The sequence below is a fragment of the Vipera ursinii genome, assembly GCF_947247035.1.
Source record: "Vipera ursinii genome assembly, chromosome: 1".
NCBI classification, from domain to species: domain Eukaryota; kingdom Metazoa; phylum Chordata; class Lepidosauria; order Squamata; family Viperidae; genus Vipera; species Vipera ursinii.
Window position 1 is genome coordinate 205207307 of NC_139512.1, and position 27794 is coordinate 205235100.

At 42.9% G+C, this 27794-nt stretch overlaps 1 protein-coding gene across 1 annotated transcript in view; it reads left to right on the plus strand.

The window, feature by feature from the left end:
• Positions 1-9183: 9183 nt before the first annotated feature.
• Positions 9184-27794, plus strand: part of FGF18 (fibroblast growth factor 18) — a 155631-nt gene continuing 137020 nt past the window's right edge. The window contains exons 1-2 of the mRNA XM_083349319.1: positions 9184-9642; positions 10023-10059. Coding sequence (XP_083205445.1) covers positions 9608-9642; positions 10023-10059 — 72 coding nt within the window. The 5' untranslated portion in view covers positions 9184-9607. The remainder of the gene's footprint in view (positions 9643-10022; positions 10060-27794) is intronic.

The window sequence follows — 27794 nt, forward strand, 5'->3', positions numbered from 1 at the left end:
TGTATTACTACTAGGTCTGTGCATACTTGATCTTTCCAGAAATGGAACTTCTTGGGAATTCTGCAGTGCCCCATTTCTCTTTTAAATCACTACAATCTGGTTGTCCCAGGAGTAAGCTAATTATCTGAACCAGAAGAGGTGTAACGGGTCTAGCAGAGAATGCCATATCTGGAATGCCACTAATAATATATGGTTCAGAGGATAAACTGCTGGGCCACTCCTAGAGCAACCAGATTGGTACAGTCTGGAAGAAAAACAAATTGTCCATACCAAATTGTTATCCTAATTAAAGCAAGCGGTCACAGTTGTATAGCAAATTTTTGTTTTGGATAAATATCTCAAAACAGTCCAGGATGTTTGAGGAATCCATTGATTTCTCTCTTTAAAGGAAACCATCGCACATTCTGCTCCAGTGTAATGTATATACATTGAATCTACACTATTAGGAAAGAATAAAAAAACGATGCCACTGCTTTATGGAATGCATGCATTAAACATAATTCTTAAAGCAGTGATCCTATTTTTAGACTTGTGTGGAAGCCTGATAAAAAAGGAACAAAGAGGTGCTGAACACACATAAAATCTGAACCACTTCAAAAACGTTTGTGTGGTTCCATTCCTTTATATCATAACTTTCACTGTAATCAGAAGTTAGCGAGAATTTAAGGAGCTTCCTGAGAACCTGAAGCTAATATTACTTAGATTGCATAACTGTTTTTAGTTTGGCTGCAATGATTTGCTGGACCTTCCTTAGGTAATATAACATTATTCCAGCAAAAGCAGTGGTTTCATATGTTGCTTTGGTGGAGTTGCAGTGGCTTAAAAGACGCCTGAGAAGGTCTGTGCTCTGGCGGTTCAAATCCTACCAGTGTGACGGCGTGAGCTCCCGTTACTTGCCTCAGCTCCTGTCAACCTAGCAGTTTGAATACATGTAAATGTGAGTAGATAAACAGATACCACTTTGGTGGGAAGATAACAGTGCTCTGTGTTTCACTGCATATGACTGCAGAAATATCTTCGGGCAACACTAGTTCACATTTACAAATGGAAATGAGCTCCGCCTCCTACAGTCAGCTATGAATAGCAGTGTAAAATCCACAGGGACTCCCTTACCTTTATATGTTACTTTGAGCGATGAACATATTTGCACTACTGGTTTCCTAAATAGAACCAGGACAAAGTTTTTAAAGAACAAGATGTGAGTTTTTCAGTAAATGGAAACTTTCCTTTTCTTCATTAACTTAGTTGAAGTTGACCTCATACTCATCAATTGGTGCTGCTAAGCAAATTAATACTGCCTTGTAACATAAATGTAATTTCTCAAGAGAGTGATGCTAATTTAAAATCCAACCTCTTTCATGTCAAGTTACCACATAGAAAGGAACAGCACTACAAATTAAGACTTCACAAGAAATAGGCAGCCAAAAGTATCACAATTAATATGAGATTCTTGTCGCAATTATTATTGTATGAAAGAACTTCCCTCTGCAATTTCTTGTTTTGTCCCAGAATAGAAGTGATTCCTAAAATAAAAAGTGGTTTTGAATTGCTGCATGGAGTTTGCTTGATAGGAAAGCAATTGAATAGCATTTAATAAGGCCTATAAACAGAGGCAGAAACTTAACCTAATGTGTGATGTTCTTTGATAGTTCAGTGCTTCTATTTGATGTGTGTATTTCAATATTTCAACATCAACTTTTAATTTTATAATGAACTTGTAATAGTTTTTAACTGCAAACAATATTGTTATGACAGTTTTGGTGGAGAAGCAAGATTTAGATAAGATTTAGATATACAGTAAATCAGTCAATATAAGTGTATTTGTTTTAGACTTGCACATACAGCAGGGGTGTCAAACTCAATTTCATTGAGGGCCGCATCAGCATTGCGGTTGCCTTCAAGGGGCCGGGTGGGTGTGGCCAGGGTGGGCGTGGCCTACTGGGTGGGCGTGGCTAGAGTGCATATGGCCTATTGCAGGTGTCTTCAAACTTGGCCCTTTTAGGACTTGTGGACTTCAACTCCCAGAATTCCTCAGCAAGGCACGCTGGCTGAGGAATTCAGGGAGTTGAAGTCCACAAGTCCTAAAAAGGCCAAGTTTGAAGATCCCTGGCCTATTGGGTGGGCGTGGCCAGCTCTATATCGTTCGCATCAAGGGTGACTATGGGGGCTTGGGCAGGAGTGGGACAGATCTGAGGGTCTCTGGCAGAAGGAGGGTCTCTGGGCCAGGGCCAAGGCAGTGGGGGCCGTTCCCTCACTGTTTCCAGGATGGCTTTGCGGGCCACATGAAACCACTTTGTGGGCCGGATCCGGCCCCCGGGCCTTGTGTTTAACATGTCTGACATACAGTATTACCTTTAGCTACACAGTGTAGTGTTAAGTTGTTTAGGTAATGAATCTAATTAGGCTTTTCAACTTTTGTTGTGCCCTTTTAATTCTTTTTGCAAATCCAGTGTTAAGGATGCTTTTTTACACAAAAGCCAACTTCTTAGATTGTCAACACTTCCACCACGGTTAATACCCTCAAATTATTTGCTTTTCTGATTTACTTCATGATACCAGAAAGCTGTTTTTGGTACTCTGAAAAGTTCAACCAGAGATTTATGATCTTTGCTTGTGTTAATGAAACTTACTTTATAATAGTAACATGCTCAACGACATGTAAATTCTGAAGTACAATGCAAGTAAATATGCAATTTCTTAAATAATATGATTTGAAAAAGTGGTATGCTTTGTGCATACTTAATTCAGAAGATCATTTATCTCTAACTAAGACCAATGGGAAGCAATCCATTAGTGGCCTATAGCTGATAAACTGCCAAGAAACCATTTGGTTGATCCATGTTATTCTTTTTCATCATTATATAGAAGACATGGCTGTCCTGTGTGTGATTTTTCACTGCATCAATTAATGTTAAAAATTATTGTTTTTATATACAAAATAAAAATTTAAAAAGGCAAACCCAAAATGGTGCTGAGATGACTTTTTCAGGTAAGAACTTTCATTGCCTAATCAATTAAGGATCAAAAAGGATACAGAGATTTGCCAAGATATCATTGCCTAAGGAAGGAGAAACAATATAACAAAGTGAAAACCACAAAAGAGCAATGGTAAGAAAAACTGGAGAAAAAGGGAAACTCCATTAGCAATTGTTAGAAAAATTGAAGTCAGTTTTTGGCGGATATGCTGGAGAAGAAGATGCAGGATTACTCATTCCCAGACCTAGAGAAAGGGCTATTTCAGAGTTTAAAAGAGAAAGATAAGAGCAATTAGGATTAGGGAAGATGGTTCATGTATAGCAATTTATGGAATAATTATTAAATATTAATTAAATTAACTTTCCCATTTATCCCACTGATAGGTTTGAGTGTGCAATGGTTAGAATGCATATAGACCTTAATAGGACTTTCCTGTTCCAAAAGGCATGAATGAATGTAACCTATTTTCTTCCATACTTTAGATATGGAGCCATAAACCTTTGCCCTCAGTGTAAATATCTTCAAATTTGGCTCTCTTATAAGAGCTGCTGGTTCAAAAAGAAGAGTGGATCCTTTCCTCAAAAAGCAAAAGCAAGTTATTTGCTCCAAAATACTATTTTCGCCTCCATTACTTGACCACTAGATGGCAAGCAAAGTGTTTGGAAACTCTTTTAGACCACTGGTGGAAAACAGCTGGGATGTGGGAAATTTCCTTTGACTTTTTCTTTTTACTTTGTTCTGGAAAATGGAGTGGGGGGATAGACATAAATAATATCCCAGCGAGGCAACAGCAGCAATTTAAAAAATAGCTTTATAAAGCCATCATCATGCTATTTGTGACACAAGTAAGCATGTATTTTTTTTTCTGCGATCCTGTGCCAGTTTCCCTACATATGGCTTATATCAGTAAAATATATAAAACCAAAACTTGATAAAACAAATAATTTAAATTCGGATCAAAGCAGGAGAACATTACGTAAACATGGAAAACAGTCCTATCAAAATCCAACTAGGAAATGGATACCAAAACCAAATAAAGAAGAAATGACCTGCAATGGGAGATGGTCCTTTAGATATTGTCAATGTTTACAGATGGATGGTACTGACACAAGGATGTGCTTTGATCAGTTGGACTAACGAGGTATTGAAAAGCCTCTTTGAAATGATACACAAGCCTCCTTTCCCAGGAGGGCTAGGATTTAAAGTTGGTCTAATAATTCTTCTGTAAGAAAACTGTCCTCAGAGCATCTTGATACTATGTTCTCATCCACTGATTTTGCCAATCATCACATCCTTCTGCTCAATCCGGCTGTTTCAAGATGGGCATGGCCCTGTATTCAGCAAGGTGTTCAACAAATTCAAGGTATCTTTTGAAAAATTGCAGTCTTTGCAGGTTAAAGAAATTATTATTTTTCCGAAACAAGGAAGTAATCCTGTGTTTCCTCCTTGGCTTGACTTCTTGAGATCGAAGCCTTTAGTCTGCTTACAGAGGGAGAATGCTTCTTGCGTTGTTTCTCAGAGATAAATGTGTAGCACTCTCAGCAACTATTGCTAGATACTCTCCTTCTGTTGTTCCCTTTGTCTTTCTCATACATTGCATTGATCAACCTCTGCCTGAATTGTATTATCCAAATTGAGTAAGTTAACTCTTCCTTATTTGATATTTGAAATGGTATTGCTTAGACAGGTTCAATGGTCTTGAGATTGGACTGTAATTGCCCTTCAGGCTGTCACCATGCCTAGCTTTCTTTCCAACATTACTGCCCCCACCCACATATTGTCCACATAGTTTTAAGGGAAAGCAGCACCCATCTTTCCCAACTTGATAGCCTTCAGATGTGTTGCATTTCACATCCCACATGTCCAATACTTAATGAGCTGGAAGCCCAACACATCTGGAAGTGGTATGAATAGGGCACCTTGATGTAGGATATTTCCCTGTTATATGTCAGCAGGGCCAAACTTAAACTGTGGCACTCTTGGTGTGTGCTAAAGAAGTCTAATGAATCTCCACATCTCACTCCATAAATAAAGGACCTGTTTGCAATCTCTTAAGAACCTTAAGCTTCTTACTGTTGACTCTGTGCTCTTCCTTCAGCTGTGACCCTAGAGGAGGTCATGTATATCCCCTTCTTCAGTAGAGATCCAGCCATACTTTCTTAACAAATCATGAAAGTTCTAATTCATGCCATAACCACAATTTTCGACACAGATCCCATCTTTCCTTGAGAGTGCTATATAAAAAAGCAGGTGAGGAGGTGGGTACAGCAGCGAGGAACATAAAATCTGAAGGTTTTTTTTTTAGAAGCTGGCTACCTTGGATATCTTGACCTGCTGAGACATCTGACTATGTTTCCAAAAGATCAGGAATGAGATGTTCAAATGTGCTTTTTAGTGTCAATGTCTAAAAGACACTAATGTATATCCCACATGTGTATTACACAAAGACACTTTCAGCAGAAGATGAAATTTGGTTGAAATACAACTGCTATGATTGCATGGGCATAGTTTTCATTAAGACTTGCAGTGAATCAGAATCCATAGGCAACTGGGTGGGCGTATGTGGGGAGTGAGGATGTGATGGCCACGGTCGGATTTGTTTCGTGGGAAAAAGTGCATGATTGCTCTAAACAAGCATGTATTTCAGTTCCCACTTTTTTTTTTTTACAAATAGAAGTCTGAATTTAGTCCAAAAGACAGAAAGGAGCAGAAATCAGGAATTTGAATCCAGGTTTATCAAAATATTATCCACCCACTGAGTGTTAGTTGTATCATCAATTCTACTGGAATGTTTCCAGACAACAGTCATCATTTGGTATGTTGGATTGAATGTTGGGAAAATACACACTTTAAAATCTCCCTAATTTAGCTGAAAAAAAAGAATAGGTCTTTTAACATATAGGATTAGGCTGGGGAGGAAGGAGGGGCACAGGAGACAGAGAGAAATAAATCTTAATCTGCTCCTAAGGAGTTACTCCCTTAAATAAGGGATGGATAACCTTTTCTGGCTGAGGACTGCACTTAATATTTTTTAGAGAGCTGACACCCACAGAGGATAGGGTCACATCATACATAAGAGTGGGGCTAATTTTAAATCTCTTTCATAAAGATATGCCCGATAAAAGTGTTAGGTACCTCAAAATGCTGGCCACCTCTGTCCTCAGCCATCTCAGTGAGGGGATTTCCACAAAGAGTTAGGGTCACATGCTGTTCAGAAGAGGCAAAACAACTTGATGTTGTTAAAATCTGCTGGGAAATGGCTATGCTTTCGTAATGGGCAACTTGCCATTTCCAGTGTGGGAAGGGGAGTAGAGTGAAGAAGGCAGGAGGAAGATGATTAGATAGAACTGGATTTCATCTGGTGCCTGTTGTTAAAGGTGACCTGATCTGAGACTTTTAATTTCCAGGTCAGCTGAAAAAAAAATATCTCGTGTTCTTTCTCTTGTGTTCAGCAGGCAAAAGGAGTTGTGATTTCCAGTTGAAGCAGGGCCCCTCAGGATGGGATACCAAGAATCCCTTCTGCTCAGGTCTTCCTTTTTGACTCCGAGATTGTCTCATCTCCAGTGACATAAACCTACTCTAACTGTGTCTCCATCCAAGAAGGGCTTCTGTTTCAGCCCAGGAGGTTCCTGTTTCTCCAGATTTTGGCTTGGGCTCCAACATACAGTAGGTGAGGTAAGAAGTCCCTTCACAAGTCGTACAACTTTCTTTGATTTAGTAGTTTCTTCTTAAACAGTGAAGTTGTCTGGGTTTTTACTGCTCCTAGTTGTCCTTTGGGAAGATGGGATGATTTCAGGAGCCCGCTCAACAAAACGAGGTGGTGGCATGTCTTCCCAACATAGCAGGGCTGGCTTACTATACATAGCCACAGAAAGAGCTCTTCTTGTTTCACAGTATGTATCAAGCTCTTTTCTTACTCACAATTTATATTCATACCAGACCCTATAGGCCAGGGGTGTCAAACTCAATTTCATTGAGGGCCGCATCAGCATTGCGGTTGCCCTCAGGGGGCCGGGTGGGTATGGCCAGGGTGGGCGTGGCCTACTGGGTGGGCATGGCTAGAGTGCGTATGGCCTACTGGGTGGGCGTGGCCAGCTCTACATCTTTCGCATCAAGGGTGCCTATGGGGGCCTGGGTAGGAGTGGGACAGATCTGAGGGTCTCTGGCAGAAGGAGGGTCTCTGGGCCAGGGCCAAGGCAGTGGGGGTCGTTCCCTCACTGTTTCCAGGATGGCTTCATGGGCCACATGAAACCACTTCACGGGCCGGATTCGGCCCCCGGGCCTTGTGTTTGACATGTCTGCTATAGGCAATACCAGTGTACTCCTTGCCCTGGCTCCATCTTGCCTCCAGCCTAGGATTTGAACTGGTCATTCTTTTTTGCTCCAGAACAATTAATTGCTCCTGCTTAAACTGATTAGGTTCTGCCAGGCAGAGTGAAAAATCATAGTTGTTTCTTATCCCTCTGGGGAAGGCCAGGCCAGATCCATGATAGGTCTTGGAGAAATGGTGAGCTTTCTCCCAAAGGTGACTGTGTGCAAGTCACATTGATTGGCCCTTGGTCTGAAAGCATTGGCACTCAACAGTGATGACCGGGCATTTGGTTAGCATGGGGGGATCACAGGATGGAAGCCACCATCCAGTCAATCTAATTTATGGTGGCCATTCTTTCTATTGAGTTGGGGCCATCTATCCTTATCAAAACTATAGCAGCGTGACAGTTGCTGATCCCTATTTCTGCCTTGACTGCCTCAGTTCTCAGCGCCATTGTAGTCAATTAACTTCCTCCCAAGGTAGCGAATGACAAAGCCTAAGGAACACGGAGACCATCTTTGGACAGTCTTGGAATAAAGAAGGAAAGGCTATTTAATACCAGTGTAGGTAGCTAAGGACAACTTAATTCCCTCTCACTTATAGACTAGGAATGAGATGAAGGAAACACCACAGGAGAGGAGAAATCTCAAGTCAAGTTTGTGCTGTGGTTAGGGGCTTCAACGAATGGTGCTTTAAACTACTAGCAAGAAAAGATATTCAAGGTACAGATTCCAAGAGGGCAGGCTGGAAAGAAGATAGAGCTAGTGAGGAAACGAAGTCCTCCCCCCCCTCCCCCAAGCCTGTGTCCTTTTCTTTTTTGATTCTGGATTCCGAAGTGCAGACAGGGCCTGGGATAAAAAAGTAAATCGGACAGAGCAAAAGTTTCCAGCTAGTCCAGGGGGTAGGCAACCTCGGCTCTTTTATGACTCATGGACTTCAACTCCCAGAATTCCTGAGCCAGCCAAGCTGGCTCAGGAATTCTGGGAGTTGAAGTCCATGAGTCATAAAAGAGCCGAGGTTGCCTACCCCTGAGCTAGTCCAACACCACCTTTTCAATTGGGCTGGCCATACGTCTGGAAGGCTCATAGGTTTGCCCAGGGTGGTAAGGTGCTTACGCCTGCCCCGTCGCCCTCTCTGGCTTTCGGAAAGATAGACTGCCTCTGAGCGTGGCCGATCGAGCGGGCAAAAACAGCCTGACCGAGAGCCCTCTCCCTTTCCCGCCGCAGCGGTTTCGCTCGTTAAGCCGGCCGCTCCCGCGCACCCAAGGACGGGCGGCTTTGGCTACGCTGGCTTTGTCCCCGACTTGCTGCGGTCGCCTTTGGCTGCCCAGGTGGAGCTCCGCACCGGGCCACGGGACTGGAGGGAGGCGAGGGCCGGCCGCCAGCTGGCTTCTCGCTTGTCCTTCGCCTCCAGCAAGTGCAAGCAGCAGCCAGCGCCTCCCTTCCACTGGCCGACGATGCGCCGCGCTCTCTCTCTCGCGGCGGGCAGGATGTGGAGAGAAGACAAGGGGGGAAACTGAGGCAGAGAAGGCGCTGAAGCGGCGGCGGCGGCGGGGCAAAGCTGGTGGACCCCCCCTCGGCCCTCGCCCTCGCCTCTTCCATGCCCTGGCCAGGAACCTGTCCGTCGTCGCCGGGAGGAGGAGGAGGAGGAGGAGGAGGGGGGCCCGTTTGGCGCTGCTGAACCGGAGGCTGCGCCCGATGGAGAAAAGGGGAGAAAGGCAGGAAGGCAGTCTACTGGGATCCGAGAGCCATCCTCGAGCGCCAAAGCGCAGGCTGGGGTTGCAAGGGCTGTGCTCTTTGGTCAAGAGACGGGAAGAATAGGTTGAGAAGGGCGGGGAGGGGAGGGGGGGGGCGGCGCGACCCGGGGAAAAAAAAAAGAAAAAGAAAAAGAAAAAAGAAAAAAAGAAAGCGGGCTTGTTTGCTGACGATCGGAAGTTCCTGACAATCAAACGGGACCTTCGCCGCTCCGGAGATCGAGCGCCAGAGAGGGAGTGAGACACACGCACACCCGCGCACACGCACTCGCACACACACACGCACATCCATCCCCAGACCAGGAGGAGGAGGAGAGAGTGGGGGGGGGGAGAGAGAGAGAGAGAGAGAGAAGAGGAGAGCTGATGTCTAAGGGAGTCACTCGGCGGAGGCAAAGCAGGCAGGCTTTCAACTTCTCCTCACTGCTGCTCGGCGCCAAGCGAGATCGCTGGAAAGCGGCGGAGCTGCCCGGAGCAGGAGCCTTCCCATGGCCGGCCTGCGGCGGGGGATTTGACGCCGTTCGCTTGAAGCCACTTGACCGTCCCCCGCCGCTCCACCTCACTCAGCGATGTCTTATTCCCCGCTCTCCGCCTGCACTTGCCTGTAAGGATAGTGGCATTTCTCTTCCCCACACACACGCACACACACACACCCGCCCCGGCCCGCGTGTGTGTGTGTGTGTGTGTGTGTGTGTCTGCCTGCCTTTGCTTTCTCCAAAGTCTCGGTTTGGGTGGTTTGGATCTGTTGCGGCGGCCTGAGGGACGGGGTGGGTGGGTGGGGAAGGGTGTGTGTGTGTATGTGGGGGGGTGGGGGCGGCGGTGGTTTTCCCCTGAGGAAAACAAAGCGGTCCGGCTCTGACGGTATCAGTCGCGACCGTTATAAACAAAGCCACCCCGCGTGGGTCTGCGTTGCGTTGCGTTGTGTTGCCGAAGTTTCACCTCGTCCTCTGATCTTTTTTTTGTTTTTCTCCTTTTTCCCCCCAGATGGTTACATTACCTGCTGCTCTGCATCCAAGCCCAGGTAAGCTCCTTGTTTCATTACCCCCCCCCCCACCACCACCACCACTTCGGATTCGTCTCTCCACCCCCCCCTTCTCCCGTCCTTTTTCGGTTCCTCTGAGGCGCCGGCGTGGATTTGGGGGGCATAACCGAGGAGTCCCCTTTAACACGAGAGCTCCCGCTCCCGTGTAAAAAAAAGTCCTGGGCGTTTTGCATCTAGTCTTTGATTGATTCTACCGCTCGGCAGTCAAATCGACGGAGAATCGCTTTGCTCTGCAAAGCGGCGCCTACTCGCTTTCCCAACTTTGCAGTTCGCGGAGCCGCTGTGTAAATCAAAGAGCCGTCTGCGTTCTCCCACCCACCCACCTACTCTCCGGAGCCACTCCGCCCGGCCGCCCTTTCCTCATCCGGCTGCTGTTGCCTCGTGGACGGCGGGGACCTCTGCGGTTGCCGCTTCTGTTGGAGGGCTGGAGACTGGCTAAGGAGAGGAGAAGGAAAAAGTTAGCCGCCGTAAACGTTGGGGAAGGTGCGGGCTGGAGCTTCTGTTCTGGGAGCCCCGGAGGGAGGGAGGGAGGGGGCGTGCGTGCCGCTGCAGCTTTGGTCAGCTCACCCTTGAAAGTGCCGGAGTTTCTTCCTCGGAGTAGGGTGGCCGGAGGGGAGGGCAGGAGAGGGGGAGCAACCGACAATGGAATCGAATTGGCCAAGTTCTCTCAAAGCCCCCCCCCCCCAACCACCACCACAAACTTCGTTTCTTAAGAAAAACCAGCCCGGAAGCGGGAGGCGGGGTGGGAGGTAAAGCAACTTAGAAACGCCGTGTTACTACTCTCTGCCTACACCTGTCCTTCGATTTTCCACCCAGGGGAGGAACGTGGCGTGAGGAGAATTTAAAAAACAACAACAAAAGAAAACAAAAAAAAAAGGCGGTGGTGGGTCCTGTAATTTGATGGGAGTCGATCCCATTCTTTTCCCGGGTATTCTCAGTGCTTTTTTTTTTTGTAAAAGAAAAAGGTGCCGGAACTCACACATGTCATACAACCCGCCTTGCCTACCCTACAAGGTTCCATCCAAAAAAAGGTGCCGGAACTCCGTTCTGAGCATTCTATGACAAAAAAAGCCCTGAGTATTCTAAGGAGACGGTTTGGGCCGTGCTTTCTTTTTGTTGTTGTTGTTGTTCAGCGTGCGCGCGTGTTTGTGTGTGTGTGCTAGAGGAGATCAACCCTGACTGCTCTTTAGAAGGCCAGATCCTGAAGCTAAAACTCAAATCCTTTGGCCACCTAATGAGAAGGAAGGACTCACTGGAGAAGAGCCTAATGCTGGGAAAGGTTGAGGGCAAGAGAAGAAGGGGACGAAAGAGAATGAGGTGGCTGGATGGAGTCACTGAAGCGGTAGGCGTGAGCTTAAATGGACTCCAGAAGATGGTAGAGGACAGGAAGGCCTGGAGGAACGTTGTCCATAGGGCAGTGTTTCCCAACCTCGGGTACTGTAAGATGCGTGGACTTCAACTCCCAGAATTCCCCAGCCAGCTATGCTGGCTGGGGAATTCTGGGAGTTGAAGTCCACGCATCTTACAGTACCCGAGGTTGGGAAACACTGCCATAGGGTCGCGATGGCTCGGACACGACTTCGCAGCTAACAACAACAAAGTGTGTGTGTGTGTGTGTGTGAGAGAGAGAGAGAGAGAGAGAGAGAGAGAAGGGAAGAATCCTAGAAACGGAGGTAAACGCAACACGTACGAGCGGCGCCGCCCCGCGATCCAGAGGTGGCAGAGCAGGTGCCTTGCGCCTCTGGAGGCCTCCCCGGACAGCCTGACGTCGCTGGTTCCCGCGGGCCGCCGGAGCCCCGGCGCGGCGGGGACGGCAAGGCTCTGCCCGCCGCACCTTTCCAGTTCGCTTGCTCCGACCTCCTTGCTTCGCGCCCAGAATGCACCTGCTTGCCAGGCTTTTTTTCCCTTTGCGGTCTTTTTTTCCGCGTTGGGAAGGAGCTCGCTGCCCGTCCACGCGGGGCTCCAACCCCGGGGTAAATCTTGAGTCATCTCGCCAGCCGGAAAGCGGCGCCGTAGCCTTACCTTCCTGGAAAACCAACAACAACAACAACAACAAACAAAAAAACAAACAAACAAACAAAAAAACAAACAACCCCAACACGATCCAGTTTTGAGTAGGAAAACTACTACTTGCTAAGCACGTTGATTTGTGCTTTAGATTGTAAGCCGCCCTGAGGCTTCGGAGAAGGGCGGGATATAAATGGGATTTAAAAAACAACAACAACAACACGGGGACGGTAATTCTGAAGGAAAACGGAGAGAGAGAGAGAGAGAGAGAGAGAGAGAGAGAGAAAGAAAAAGAAAGAAAAAGAAAGAAAGAAAGAAAGAAAGAAAGAAAGAAAGAAAGAAAGAAAGAAAGAAAGAAAGAGAAAAGCGGCAGAAAGCGAGTCTCCGAGCTTGGCTGGAAACGAGTTTGCGGTTGGGAGGAAAGGCGTTTGCGCGCGGCGAATGGGCGCACTTGGCAGGGGGAAGAAGAAGAAAAAAAAGGAGCCCCCCCTTTCCCCCCCATTCTTCTCTTTTTAATTTGTGCGGTAACTGAAGTTAATCCTCCCTCCTCCTTCGCCAACTTTATCAAAGCCCTCCCCCTCTTGTCCGCTCGTTGCTTTTAAGTGAATCAGAAGGCTTTTGGCTGGTCGCCTGCAAAGCACTTGCTAAAATCTGATCTCTTACTTCAGCAGGAGCCTTTAAAAAGTTGGGAAGTTATTGGCATTTGTACAGTTGGAGCTCTCAAGCTTTCCAAAGTAATAAAGTAATGAAGGAGGGGGGGGGAGGGGGAGGAGAGAGAAACTCTCTGTACTTTCCTACTATTAGAACCATACTTTATTTTAGTGCTGATTATGCAACATTCCGTGCACAGGAGATCTGACAGGCGGATTTACTCTTGAAGAAATGAAAAGTCAGCCTCTGTGTCTTTCCCTTCTCTCTTCTCCTCCTCAGAGGGCAGAGCGCTGAAAGAGAATTGGGGGGGGGGGGAGAGGAGGAGGGAAGAGGCCCAATTTCAAATTCTCATTGGATTTCAGTATCTCTCCATGGTGGGAGAGGCGGGCTTTGAACCAATCCCTGCCTCTCAGTTCAGTCTACTTCGCAGGGCTACTGGGAAGAAACATTCGGCCCTGGCAAACTTAACAGAATAACATAGTTGGAAGGACCAGCAGAGGTCTTCTAGCCCAGCCCCCCTGCTCAAGCAGAAAACCCTATACCATTTCAGACAAATGGTTTTCCAATCTCTTCTTTAAAAACCTCCAGCGTTGGAGCATTCACAACTTATGGAGGCAAGCTTACTTTCCTGCCTAAGTAAAGTAAGTAAACTTTACTTTTCGGAACTGCTCAAGTCTGTCAAGATTCTTCTGAAACTTGAATCTTTCTTTCAAGTGTTGGCAATTCTCCCCAGCTTGGTGTCATCTGCAATTTGATGAGTTCCCTTTCTATCCCCTTAGGTAGTTAGTTCATTTATGAAGATCAGTCAAAATATAGCTAGAAGGAACTTTGGAAGTCTTTGAGGCCAAAGCCCTCTGGTCAAGCAGGAGACCTTATACAATTTGAGACAAGTTGCTGTCCAATCTCTTCTTAAAAACCTCCACTATTAGATCACCTACAGCTTCTGGAGGCAGGTTGTTCCATTGTTTAATTGTTCTAATTGTCAGCAAGTTTCTCCTTAGTTCTAGATTGCTTCTCTCCTTGATTAGTTTCCATCCGTTGCTTCTTGTCCTGCTTTGGAGAATAGCTTGGCTCCCTCTTCTTTGTGGCAGCCCCGGAGATATTGGAACACTGCTATCATGTCCCCCCTCGTCCTTCTTTCCATTAAATTAGACATACCCAACTCCTGCAACTGTTCTTATACTGCCATTGATTCCTGCAGAATAGGTGGGATGTAAATACAGCAAAGAACCAGGTGTTTCAAGAAATAAAAATGAAAAGAAACCTAGGGTCCCAGAGCAGCAATGACAGTGACCAAGGTTCCAGCCTGAGTCTGCTCTGAACTTCAGCCTTAGGTTAAAGAGGTGGGGGTAGGGGAGAGAGGAGAGGATAAGTCAGGATCCTGGTACAAAAGTTGAGTGCTTAGGCAGGACCTGGGAGGTCTAATCCTTGAGAAGGATTGTATTGTTAGATTGTATTAATCAAACAAAGAAATATGTGAGAAATGGGTTCCCCTCATTCGTTTTCTGATCTTCTTGTCTTTCAATAGAGGCCTACTATAATAGGTATTCTTATACAAAGCCAAAACATTTTATTAGTTTTACTCAGAAGCTCTGAAAGCCAGTGTGGACAATTTTAAATGAGATGATGAAAGCACAGCAACATGGCTGCTAGTTGTGTTTTTGTTTTTCAATTACCCGTTTTGCAGTCTGGCCTTTCTGGATTAATTTGAGTTGGATGACTAAATTGGAGGTTGAAAGAGAGATTGGGGTGAATTTTGAATATAATGATTATCTTGGGAAAAGGTTAGCATTTGGTGGCCTGACATTAAGACTATATTTAGCTTAGATTTATGTCAGGGACATTAAATTGTTGCTAAAAGGCCTAAGTTGTATTAATATAGACAATTTGAGATTGTTTCCCAAAGTGTCTACATTAGTTTTAAACTGGTCCCCATCAAGTCAAAGGAATTATGCCAGCGAAGCAAACGAGTTTAAGGAAAGGATTTTATTCACTGACTGAATGTTACTTGGTAGTTCAGCGATCAGCAGTTAACCTAATTTCTTCAGCTTCTTAAAAGTTTTTGCCTCCATTATTTGATTCACTCATTCTCGATTGTAGCTAGGATTTTTCTACTTGTACTGAAACACAGTTCAGATAACTCCAACATTTTAAAATGGATCCAATCCACAGTAATTTCCCCACTGCCCTCCATCCATATCCCTTGAAATGAATGAACAATATAAATGTAGTGGATCAGCCCTAGGAATTGCTGCCTAAGCTACCCAGAAAAAAAAATGAGAAATTTATTTGATGGAGATGATGGTGATGATGATGATTTTCTGAATGGAAAGTAGACTGGCTTGATATGTCCAAGCATCAGTATACTTGGGAATTATAGTAAATGTCGTCGGGAGGAAAGGGAAGAGAACAGTTTCAAAATAGGAAGGAAAAAAAGAGAAGTGAGACAGTTAGGCCAAATTCAACTATGCCTGCTTGTAAAGAACTGGGATGGTGGTGTCCTTCTCACATGAACATTGTGGTAATCTACTATTGCCTTAACACCAGCCAGCCTGATGTTCGTAGAAGTTTCCAAAGACAGGCAGGTTAGATATTGGCTGTATTCTTATCTTATACTAGGCCCGTGGTGGCAAACCTATGGCACGCGTGCCACAGGTGGCACGCAGAGCCCTCTCTCTGGGCACGCGTGCCCTCATCCCAGTCCTAGGCCTTCAGCTGGGTTTTATAAAACCTTTTTGCTTTGAGCCTCCACCGCCGTCTGCAAAAAAAAAAAGGTTCAATCGATCAATCAATTTCAACTTCTCGCGGGGAAAAAAAAGATCACGCAAAGTTGGAATTGATTGATTGAACTTTTTAGTCCCACCCAGACTGCCATTACCACCGCAGCCACGTCCACCCAATGGGCCACATCCACCCAATGGGCCATGCCCACCCGGCACCTGATGATACATAAGTGGGTTTGGGTTGCAGTTTGGGCACTCGGTTTCTAAAAGGTTCGCCATCACTGTACTAGGCTATCACATGTGTGTTTAGTTTTAGCTTGACACATTGCATGAAGCCAACTATTCAAGTTTGTAAAACATGGTTTCAGTTTTGTGAACCCAACTAATTATGGTTTAGTTATTGGCTGGCTTGTGCAAACAGGTGTGCAAATAGCAACAATCTGTGATACCTGTCAATAGCTGGCAGCTCTTAAACTATGACATCATCATGCACTAATCTTAAAATGCCACTGAGATTACATCTCCATTATCTGAAGTGGCTCTCTGAATGATTTCATGATCAATAAGTAGAGATGAGAAGAATCTTGTGTATGCTGCACAGAGGCTTTTATTCATTTAGACTTTGGTAAAGCCAAGAAGTTTTAAAGAGTATACTGTGTATAAGAAGTGCCTATCGCTCTCCGAGGAAAAACAAAAAGACCGAGAAACAGGCTGTTTCAATGGTTAAGACCATACAATTGAGACCGGAAGTCCTTAGTTCAAAGGTCTGCCCATCCATAAAAAATAACTGAGTGATCATCAACTCTCAGTTTAAGTTTCTTCCCTGATTTGTTGTCATAATAAAAGATGTGTATTTTTTTGCATGTGTGTGGGCATAAAACATCTCACGACAGGATGAATTTGTGTGGTTTAAGAGATGGTGGCTCTTCATTGCTTCAATAAAGGATGGCACTGAGCTAATAGCTTCATGCCGATGATGATCTAAGGCAGGGGTAGGCAACCATGGCTCTTTTATGATCTGTGGACTTCAACTCCCAGAATTCCTGAGCCAGCCAAGCTGGCTCAGGAATTCTGGGAGTTGAAGTCCATGAGTCATAAAAGAGCCAAGGTTGCCTACCCCTAATCTAAGGCATACATCTTACAGCATCTTTAAAAGGCCACCTGTAAGAATAAGGAAAGCTAATCTTAGCCAAAAGACTGATGATAATAATTTGTTTTAGATTAGTCTTTCTTATCCTGGTGCCTTTTAGATATTCACAGCATTCCCTGGGTAATTTATTGTGAGAAAATTATAAGCAATAGAGATACTTTTTAACATTGAGGGGAATTTTTAAAAAGCGGGAAAAACAGGATATTGATTGAAGAAATCGATTTTAAGTGCAAATGCAATTGAGATATGTTTGGGCCTTGAAAAGATATTACAAACTGACACTATTGATATTATGTACAATACCAGAAAAATGTGATGAAGATGTCTATATTTAATTGTATATGTATTAACAGTATTTGCCCAGTGTGGAAAAATGCATACCCACTGGAAGAAGAGAGGATCAAGGAAGCCCTGGATGGTGTAGTGTTGGAACTAGACTGAGAAAGTTAATATGTACCACTGATTTACTAATGGACCCAGACATCATGTTGTTTATTAAGTACTTAAAATTGTAAAATTAGCAAATTAATAAAATATTTTTTTAAAAAAGGCCACCTATAAGAATAAGGAAAGCTAATCTTAGCCAAAAGACTGATAATTTGATTTAGATTAGTCTTTCTTATCCTGCTGTCTTTTAGATAGTCACAGCATTCTCTGGGTGATGGGAGTCATAATCTGATATTTTGGCTTAACTAGCCTGGAAAGCATTGGTTTGGCAAGAGCAAATTAAGTTGTGCATAGGGGCCAAAAGAATATGCCTCTCAACCATGGTTTGGGTATTTTTTTTTGTGAGATTTTCACCAGTATCCAATATTATTTTTGGCTCCGCTGATAGTCAGGTGTCAATCAGCTAGGTTTTACTGCAATCCTATGTTAGAAGTTCACGATCAGACTATTTTTGCACACTTGGCAGGCCTTTCAGCTTTCAGGGAGGGGGGCACTTGTATAGTTTATTTTGGAGGTTGGGGAGACATTTTTCTGGTTGGTACCTTGATGTATTGGGTGAAGTCCAACAGACCCCTACCAACAAAATGCACACAATCACTGGAATAGAATCCTCTTTATCTCTGAAGACTTCTGCATGCCCCCCACCCCCTAAGAAGAAGGCCGAGGAACCTTCCAAAACAAATTTGAGTGAGATAGAAATAAGGGGTGTTTGATGTACCCTCACGCTTCTCCTTCTTTGGCATGTTGAAGAGCACTGCAAAGTTTGGTGGTCAAGTGGCCAAGAAATTTAATTTGTTTCTGTTGGCTAATATTACTCTTAACATTTGGTGATCCAGCAGTGAAGCTGTGTTGCCAGTACTATTAATGATCTGCTGGATTTGGGAAATTTAAGCACCTAGATTTTTCTTTTTTCCCCTTAAATGAATGTTTCCATCAGTCCATGGGAGCTTGGAAGTGAATTCCAAATTTATCGAAATGTCTTTTGGGGCTAGTTTGAGAAAAAACAGTAATACTTGATTTGGCAGTACTGAGGCTCATTTGAAATAAGGTGATGAGTGGGGTCACCACATTTTATGAGTGCGGTGGAAAGATTAAAGAAGGCACAGAACCAAAAGAAAATACAAAGCCTTCAATATGTGAGATAACAGCGAGGATGGAATAGGCCTGTGCAGAGAATTATCTTGGAGCTGTTTCCCTTTCGTATACTTCGACAGGCACTGTGCTTGTGATTTCCTATGTCTCCAATCCATAAGAGCATCTACAGTAATAAGAGAATGCAGTGATCCTGCTGCTATTGTTTTATGCAGACTGAGAGAAACTCTCCTTTCTATTATGGCTGTCTGGTGGACCCTCTGTTGCTAAGGGGCAGGTTCTACCTGAACATGCTGCTTTGCAGTTTGCTGTTCCCAAGAGTCAGGAGGGCTATAGCCAGTGCTTTTTTTGTAAAAGAAAAAGGTGCCGGAACTCACACATGTCATACAACCTGCCTTGCCTACCCTACAAGGTTCCATCCAAAAAAGGTGCCGGAACTCCGTTCTGAGCATTCTATGAGAAAAAAAGCCCTGGCTATAGATCATGTGCTATGTGAAGGCCCTGATTTTTCATTGCCCTGGGTGTAGGTCTTGTGAAGGTACAACAAGCAATGTTGAGCTTTCAGGCAGTGGAGCAATTAAAAACTGTGCCTGTGTAGTTTTAATGACTTTGAACAGCTGCATACTGGGCAGAGTTGAGTATGAGTGAGCACAGATTGGTTTGTCTTTGTGTTCCTTTTGGGACTTCTGCATGTCAGGGTTGGCCAAAGTCATCTTTTGTTAAGTCATTTGAACTGTTTACAAGAGCAAAGAGCTATTTCCAGATATACACAACACGAGATTGTTCTGTAGGGAATAAAAATATGCTGTGGTCTGAAAGAACAGCAACGGAACCCCAGATTTGCAAAATAGGATCTGAGTGATAGGATGTTGTGAGAAGCCGTTGCTTTTGCTGGACATGTTTTTGGCCTAGTTGGATTTGATGCATGCCATAATTTCCAATCATTAGCAACGGAAACTCTGTGGGTGTGCCTGTGTGTGGGCCAGGGGTGTGTAAAAACCTGTGGACTCATGATCTTGCACCTCATATTGGTACTTCTGCGAGGTTCAGGTCCCCATTCAAGTAAATGTGGAGAAGCTTCATTGTTCCCTTTGCGGTCACAGCAAGTAAAATGGCATGGGATTCATATGTAGTATTTCATTACAATGGTAGATAAACAGTAGTTCTTGTTTTGCAGCCTCAGAATACAAGATATATTTCTTAACACTTTATTTTGGGCATCTACTCAGCTCTCCACTGTTATATCAGGAAAGATTCATTAGGAAGACAATTGAATGTGTTGAGCAGAACCAGTTTTCTAGTTTTCCCTTGAGCTTGGAAAAGTAATTACATATTGGCAGAATTTAAAGCACTAATGAGGAAATGCAGTGAGACAAGCAAAAAGAAACCACAACCCATTACGCAAATTAAATACTTTAGTAGTAGTTAAGGTTACTGCGTGGTAATAATGGTTCTTTTCTTCCCTATTGTTGCTTATCAGAGATTAACACAATATTAGTGGTAACATGTTGGTGTTCTCTTATTATTGGGCATGCATTTAATCAGGGCAATTCTATGCATGTCCATTGAAAAATGAACCTCACTGAATCCTGAATGTGGTATCGTCGTTGTTGGTATGGATGAAGTAGATGCTGCATTGGATGTACAGCTGCTGGACCAGAGTAGGGGCCTGGTCTGCTAGAGCTGCATAGCAACCGAGCATGGGAATGGAACAGAGTCCGTTAATGTAATCTTAAATCTTCCCCTTGCATATATCTTCATTCAGTGGCTGGTTTCGGAACATAATTCAGAATCTTGCTGTTTACCTTTGAAATCCTTACATAGCTTGGGAACATCTGATTATTTAAAAGAACATCTCCTAGACGGAATTTCCTCAGTCCCACTACAAAAAAAGCCCTGTTTCTATTGCCCATCTCAGTCACTGTTGGATGAGATCAGAGTCCCTGCTTTGCATGCTCTGTGACTGCGCAAATAGGAATTAAGGTGAAATCAACATCACAGGAAAGAATTATGTAGCCTGTCCTGAGACAGCAGTGAGTCTCACTCCCGCAGGATTGGTCTCTAAATCATGAGAATAATGCTCAAATTGGAATTCAGAAAATGAAAAAGGCACCAGATTCTAACCGGGATTCTTTTTTTTTTTTTAAAAAAAATATCAAATGTTGTATCTGTTTCTTTTTTATTTTTTTAAATTAAGTTTATAATAGAAAATAGAAAAGAAAATAGTGGGAAAAATAGGGGAGGGAAAAGTGTAAGGAAAAGGGGAAAAAGAAAGAAAAAAATGTTGCCTTCTGACTCCCTTTAGTGCAGTAGAATAAGATAACATCAAATTGTAGCTTTTTTTACTTTTACATAATAGTATAAACTAGCGGCCTTTCTATAACAACAAGCCTATCTAATTGGTAAAGCCCAGAATCAAAGTATCATTTCTTTCCACCTCAAGCACAAAGTCCAGAAGCAGTTTTCCAATAGAAACGAAAGTAATTATTATTCTTTCTTTAATCAAAGCAGCCAATTTAGCCATCTCTGCTAACTCCATCAAATTTTGCAGCCATTCATCCATTGTGGGAATCAAAGTGTCTTTCCTTTTGTGCATAAAGTAATCTTGCTGCTGTCAACGTATATAACATCAAAGTTCCAAATTTTTGAATCGGTTACCATCCACTAGAGATGGATACAAATTCAGACTTGCCCATTATTTCTTTCCTCTCTTCAGTAAAAACCTAAAGGCTTTCATCTAGAGAATACCACAGCAATTTGGGTGTTTGGAAATGTTTGGAAATTCAAAAATTTAAGGATTGGGTATTTAATAGGCCAGCCGTCTAAAAATAAGTAATACATCCAAGATAAATGGAATAAGAGCCCACTTCCCATTCATTTCATATTTAAAGATACAGCAGCTTACTCCTTATCTCTTCTGAAGTACATTATGTCTTCAGGTTGATTTTCTCAGTTCTGAAGGGAGATAATCAGCCTGAAGACATACTGACAAAATATATGAGGCCTTGTTGCATGATAATCTTTAATAAAAGAAATTGGTTATTTTTTTTAAAAAAAGAAAGATTTTGTCATGTGTTTTATATTTTTGCAGTATGGGACCATAATAAAGAATAATTGGATAGGATTTACATCAACTGAGAAATGGATGCTTCTGGTGAAATTTTCAGTGGGGGAATTATTTTTTTTTTGCCTTTCTCATGGAATCTTATAAGGCAGCACCCGCCAAACTTTTGGGCACCAGGTTCCGTGAAGAGAGGTTTTTCCACAGACCGAAGCGGGGATGATTTCGTATGCTGCCTGCATCCTGTGGATGGGGCTTTGCTCATTGTGCAGTCTCATTTCTGGCATGCCATGGACCAGTGCCAGTCCATGGACTAGGAGTTGGGTACCCCTGTTACAAGGGGTCCAGATGTCTTCCAGGTGTAATTTTTTCCTTCCTCACCCTCTCATCTGTCTCTTTTCTCGGTACTGCTGGGAGCCATTCATATGGAAGAACTGGAAGTTGTTTGGAAGCATTTATCCTTTAAGAAGTCCTTCTGAAAAAAGTTCTTAAAAACAGTGTCACAGATTCACATAAAATGTCCTATTTGGCACAGTATACAATCAATGCAACTGCATTAATATATTAGACCAGTACTGAAATTAATGGAAAATAATAGAGATGCATCATAGGAATAATTTATGAAATGTTTTTCCCCCAATTTATAGCGAAGGTAAAAACGGCTTTTCCCTAAGCGGCACATTAAAAGCAGTAGGTTCATAAACAACTGCTTCATTTCCTAACTGGCCTACTGGTGTCGGGGTCTTCAAATAACGGCAAACGTTTTGGTGGTTCTAAACCTCTCAGAAAAGAGCCAAGGTAACAACCTTCCCCAGGAGCACCCAAATGCTCAGTAAAAACATGAGGTAAACACAAAACTACAAACTTGGATAAGTCTGGCGCAGCTATGGGATGAAATCTAAGCCAGAACAATTTTTTGTTAGTAAATGGTGATTACCTTTGAATTGCCGAGAAGAAAAGGCATTGCAATGCTTGGGACTGAAGGTTTTAATAACAGCAATTGCAGTAGAAAAGGGGGTGCCTTTCAGTTCCTAAGGATAAGCAGCTGAAGTCTAATGTAGCTGGTGGGATAGTCCTCAATCTTGCTTTGTTCTTGCTGTGTAGCCTGGACATTCCCCCCTCCCAGCCTTGCCCTTGTCTTCAGGAGACTCTGTCCTCTGTTGCCGTGAACTTCTCTTGCCGTGCCGCTCCTAAATCCCAATACCAGACTGCCACCACGTTGATTAGTGGCAGCAGCCATAAAGGCCTATTGTGTGCTCATTTGTTCCACCGTAAGCCCATGTATGATGAATATTGTCCTGGGTTCCTAGTTGGCCAGGTGCAACCACCCAAATTCACGGGGGCTGCTGTAGCCTACCTGATGGGCCCGCTCTCCCCCAACAGAGCCAGGAGATTGGACATCTAAAGAAATGGCCGGCTGTCTGAGGCTGCCCAACAATTTCCTTATTGGCATTCAAAGGCATCACCTTAGGATGGAGAGCAACATAAAAGGAAAGAGGAAGGGCCCAGCTTAGGCTGTCATGGTCTGAGTATTTTTCTTTGTGAGAGGGCCTTCCAGTGATCAGAGTCTGGGTGGAGGTGGGAGGTCTGGGAAAAGGCTGCTTACTTTTCTTCCTTGTTCAGGAAGGAGGGTCCCAATTTTCAGGACTCCAGAAGCAAATCCCACTTTGGCTTTTATTATCACAGCGGTTTCCCCCCACTTTCCCACACTTCCTCCCCCGTACATTAAAAATGTTCTTTTGTGGCTGGGCAAGGCCTCCAGAGTTTTCACAATGAAAATCTCAGACAAGACCCTATGCAGGAATATCAAATCAAAGGGAGAAAAAAATTAGAGATCAAGGAAGGCAAACGAAGTGAAACCAAATTATGGTTTATTGGTTCATTTGTCAGATGAATGAATGAATAGATAAATACGTAGACTTTTCACCTCTCAGTTTGGTTCAAAGATTTCAAAAGGAAAGCATTAGAGCCTCTGTGTAAAAAAGAAAAAGAAAAACCTTTCAGGAGAACGGGATGTATTATCTTACATTAAGGTTTCTGATGACTAGAATGACAATACAAGGAAGCCATAAGATATTCAGTATCCCTTCATCATTCCTAAACAGTTACATTTGCTTCATTTGTTTACAGAAACAATTGATTAGAAAGAGAAACACAAACTCAGCAAAAACAAAACCAAAAAACCAAAAAAACCAAAACAATAAAAAGCCTTGTAGTTTCCTGAAAGCCTAATGTATGGTTACGACCGAATACGTTTTCTTGAACTCCAGTCCACTTCATCATATATACTTAAAACAAATATTTTGAAGATTTAGAATAACACAAGTTTGCGGGAGAGGAAAAGAGCATTTGTTAGCATTATAGTAAACACTCTCCTGGCTTATATGGCAGAAAAAAAAGCCATATAATTCTGTCGCCTACAAATAAACCTGCAGAAAGCAATCTTGTTCATTGATAGCATTTTACTGGAGTTGAATGGGAATTTGTGAGACGGAGGTGAGGAGATCAGCCATGAAGTGAGCAGATACAAAAACGGAGCCAAAATTCCCCATGTGCAACCGTGCATTCCTACTTTCACACAAAAAGAGTGGAGCCCATGTCCCTCCCTTTCCCTCCTCCAGTGAGGTAAGACACTACACAGAATTCCCCAAATGGCTGGTTTGGTAAAATAGGAGGACCATGGGAGAAAAATCAACCCAGCCGCCCCTGTACGTTTAGAAGTCCCCAACCTCTCCTTTAGATCCCCAGTGTCTCCTTTAGGATAAGTCATTGAACCATGGGGCTGCTCCAAAGAAATCACCAAGGTCATTTTTCCTACGGCACCCTTTGCCAATGAAGCAACAGGGTTGACCTGACTCTTCAGCAAGATCCATCCTTATGTACATGGCAAGGAGGGGGCTTCCTAATTAGTTGGAGCCATTAGCCAACCAGAAAAGGTGATCAAGGGATACTCTCCTGGCACAGAAATGCAGAGGTGGGGGGTGGGCAGAAGTTCAGTCCTTAAGATTTCCTGATTCACTATTTGAAGATGGATCTCACCTTGCTTCATGGTTAATGCTGGTGTTTTTAATCTTGTGTGTGTTGCATTGCAATTTTTCTCCCTCTGCTTTTCTGAACATATTCTTCCCTGGCCAATGGTGATGAGCGGGATTCTCTTTTTCCTGCCCAGACCTTGTAACTAAGAAAGGAAGGAGGCCTCTGAAAGGCAAGACCGTGTCAAACTTGACCTTTACCTGCCATAAAGTAGATTTTGGAAATAAATGTCATGTCCTTCCTCTCCTGGGTAGGATTCCGCATTCATTTGAATTGAAGGGGACATTCCTCTTTGGCATATAATGAGTGCTACTCTCTGTGGTGGAAGCTGTGATAGTCTACAAATAAAAAAGGATCGGAGGATCTCATTGCATCCTAAAACTCTAAAATGATTTGTAGCATCTCAACTGAGGAGGGACCCATCAATTTATTGGCAGTGTGCTCACAGATAGCACCTGTGCTTATATATTTCTCCACTATAACAACTACGAGGCAGGCTGGACCGAGACAGAATAAGTAACCCTAGTTTATTGTTTAGTAAACTTCTATGTCTAAGTGAGGACCAGAACTTGGCTCCCCCTAGGAACACTCCAACACCCTAATCCAGTGTTTCTCAACCTTAGCAGCTAGTGTGGACTTCAACTTTCAGAAGCCCCTAGCCAAGTGCTGGCTGGTGAATTTTGGGACTGCTCTAATCATTATACTGCATTAAGGAAATACTGGTAATATCATCAGCATCATTTAGCCCATAATAAGCAGATCTCAGTATAGTTACAAAGAAACAAGTATGGATACTTGGCATTGCAAAGGCTAAAGTAGGAAATATAAAGACCTTCAAACAGAGGTCAAGAGAACGTGGAAAAAGAAAGTGGGTGCCAATAGTGGTTGGTGCCTTTGGTGTCATACCAAATGGCCTGTAAAGGTCTTGGACACAATAGGGAGTAAACAGAATTTCAATTCAAGTCATAAATTACAAAAAGTTGTATTACTTGGAAGACTCAGAACAAACGACAAATATTGTGGACTGGTGGTTGGCTGGCTCTAGCCGACTATTTGGAAGAATTCCCACTTCATATTAACTACTTGGCATATTTTGGAATTTGTAAATTTGGATGACTTAGGGTAAGCAAATCTGTTCCCTCAAGATTGCAAGGTTTCATTAATTGCCATATCCCTCCACCCCCACCTTATGTTATTACAGCTCATTGGTTTGGGAAGATTGGAAAAGCTTAATAGAGTAGTTTATATGTGAGGCAGCATTTTTAAAGAAGGAGCAGTGAATAGGCTATGGTTTTCTATGATCTTAGAATCCAGGTGGAAAAAGTGTGGCCTGACCCAGCATGTGACCTCCAGCATCAGTTCTGTACCTCCCTCCCAGTCTACAAGTGGATGGTGCCAAACATTCCCCCCCCACAATTCTTTGCATTTTTGATGATTTCAGGATTGGCTTCTGGGTGGGATGGAAGTGGTGGTTAAGAGATAATACCTTTCAAAAGATTAAGACGCACATTTCTCCCCTTAAAACCCTCAAAACCTTTCCAATGAAGTCTATTTTCTTATTTTTGGGAGCACAGCTCCTCTATATGTTACACAAAGCCCTCCAAGGTAACCAAAATTAGGCACTATTATCCTAGTACCCTGTAGGAATTTCAAAAGAAATTCAATAGAAGTAGATTAATGCATCCCTAAGAAAAAAGAAAAAGGGAGATACAGGTTTCCATAAAATTTTCAAATGCAAATATAATTTGTACAGATGCACATTTAGAAATCATGAATAGTCTTTACAAGTTGACATGGTAATTGGTCTCAATTTTATTTCTTAGTTTGCAGATCAATGCACATTTATCTGGAAATAGGTTTGATTAGACTTAATGGGACTCACTTGGGTTAGTATGAATCGATCAGGAGGTATTTTTTTATTGTATTTTGTAGCCCATGATGCTGTGTCAAAATCGGTTGGAATTTTCTTAAGATGTTCTTCGCCTGTGAGAGAGGAGGCTATTATATTCTACTTCATTCTCAGGATGATTTAGAATTGGAAGAATGTAATTTGATTGTATTCTTGAGCTGACTTTATTATTGTTAGGTGGTGGAAAGTGCTGGTGTGGACTTATATTGTACACAGCTGCACAGCTTCCCATTGTCCTGAAGACTTTCTGATCTGAAAACGAAAAAAAAAAAAAGAAAGACTTCCCTTATGGTCCCCTTGTGGTGTTCAGTGTTCAGCCTCCAGGGAAGCTACAGACACCTGGAGAGATGACTGTACAGTGAAAGACAAGTCACAAACCCATCCCGACCCCGCAACAAATGCCTCAGCAATCTCATAACTCGTTAGAGGTGAGAACCTGCACTTAACCCATGAGAATTCTTTAAAAAAATTAAGAAAAAGAGGAAATGAAATGATTTCTTTATCACCAAACTGAGTTAGAATAGTCAGACACTTTGGTTAAAGTCAACTCCAGAAGGAGTTGTTCCTGTATTGTCTTTATTCCTCCTTTTAGATATCTAAAACATATTTTATTAGTTTTTTAATGTAATGTTAGTCTTGTATGATATATTTCTTACGTTTTAAAATTCCTTGTACCCCACCCTCCTCACGCTGGTTTTTCACCACAATAATTTGAACAATAATTTGAATGATTTGATTTGAACTCCAGAAGGAAGCTGGCTGTTTTGAAAGAATTTCCACGGTATTAGAACTACCGTAAGTCAAGAGTTTGACGAAATCACCTCAATGTATTTCTTTTATGCTGGTAATTCATTTTTATATTTAGTCCATTTTCATTTATCACTCACACCCTATCTCTTCTCGCCTTTACCATACATACTTCTTGGGTATCTTAGTTTCACTAGATTGAGTTTACTTTTTATTTCTCCTTACGCATCCAAAACTCATTTTCATATAACCAAATGAGCATGAGTTATGCTGTTACAGATAGCCATTCTCTGTTCTTCAGTAAAAAATAATTCCTCATTATTGTACATGGCATTCATTTCCTTCCTACTAGTATTTACACAAGTTAACATTTGATTAACATTCAAGCTACTAAAGCAAATGCTCCTTTCTAATAAACTGTAAATCAATAAAGATATATTCAAAATATAAGGTTTGCTCTAGTTGGGCGCTGATTTCTGCAATAAGTGCCCGAAGTAGAATTGCATTCTTTTTCAAAAGCAGGATCTGAATGGAGTCTGGTATTTGAAATAAACTCCTAACTAAATATTGAGCAACTGCAGTGCTGCAGAATCTTTAATGTTTGTGTTAGCCTGTCAGTTATACTATTGGGAAATATTGCTGAAGACATACATATTTTGGAATAGATGAGGAAAACATGTGATAATAGGCAAGAGCCATTTTTTTCAGATCTTAATTTATGAAAGATCTTCAGCAAAGATATTTTCTATACAAGCTTATCACAGTAAGCTTACTATTTGCATAGTAAGGCTCACATCCTCAACATCAGTGGCCCCTATGGGGTTTCTATTAATATCGACATACTATCAACCTGTATTGATTATTCATGTACAAGTGTATTTAAACACACCAATC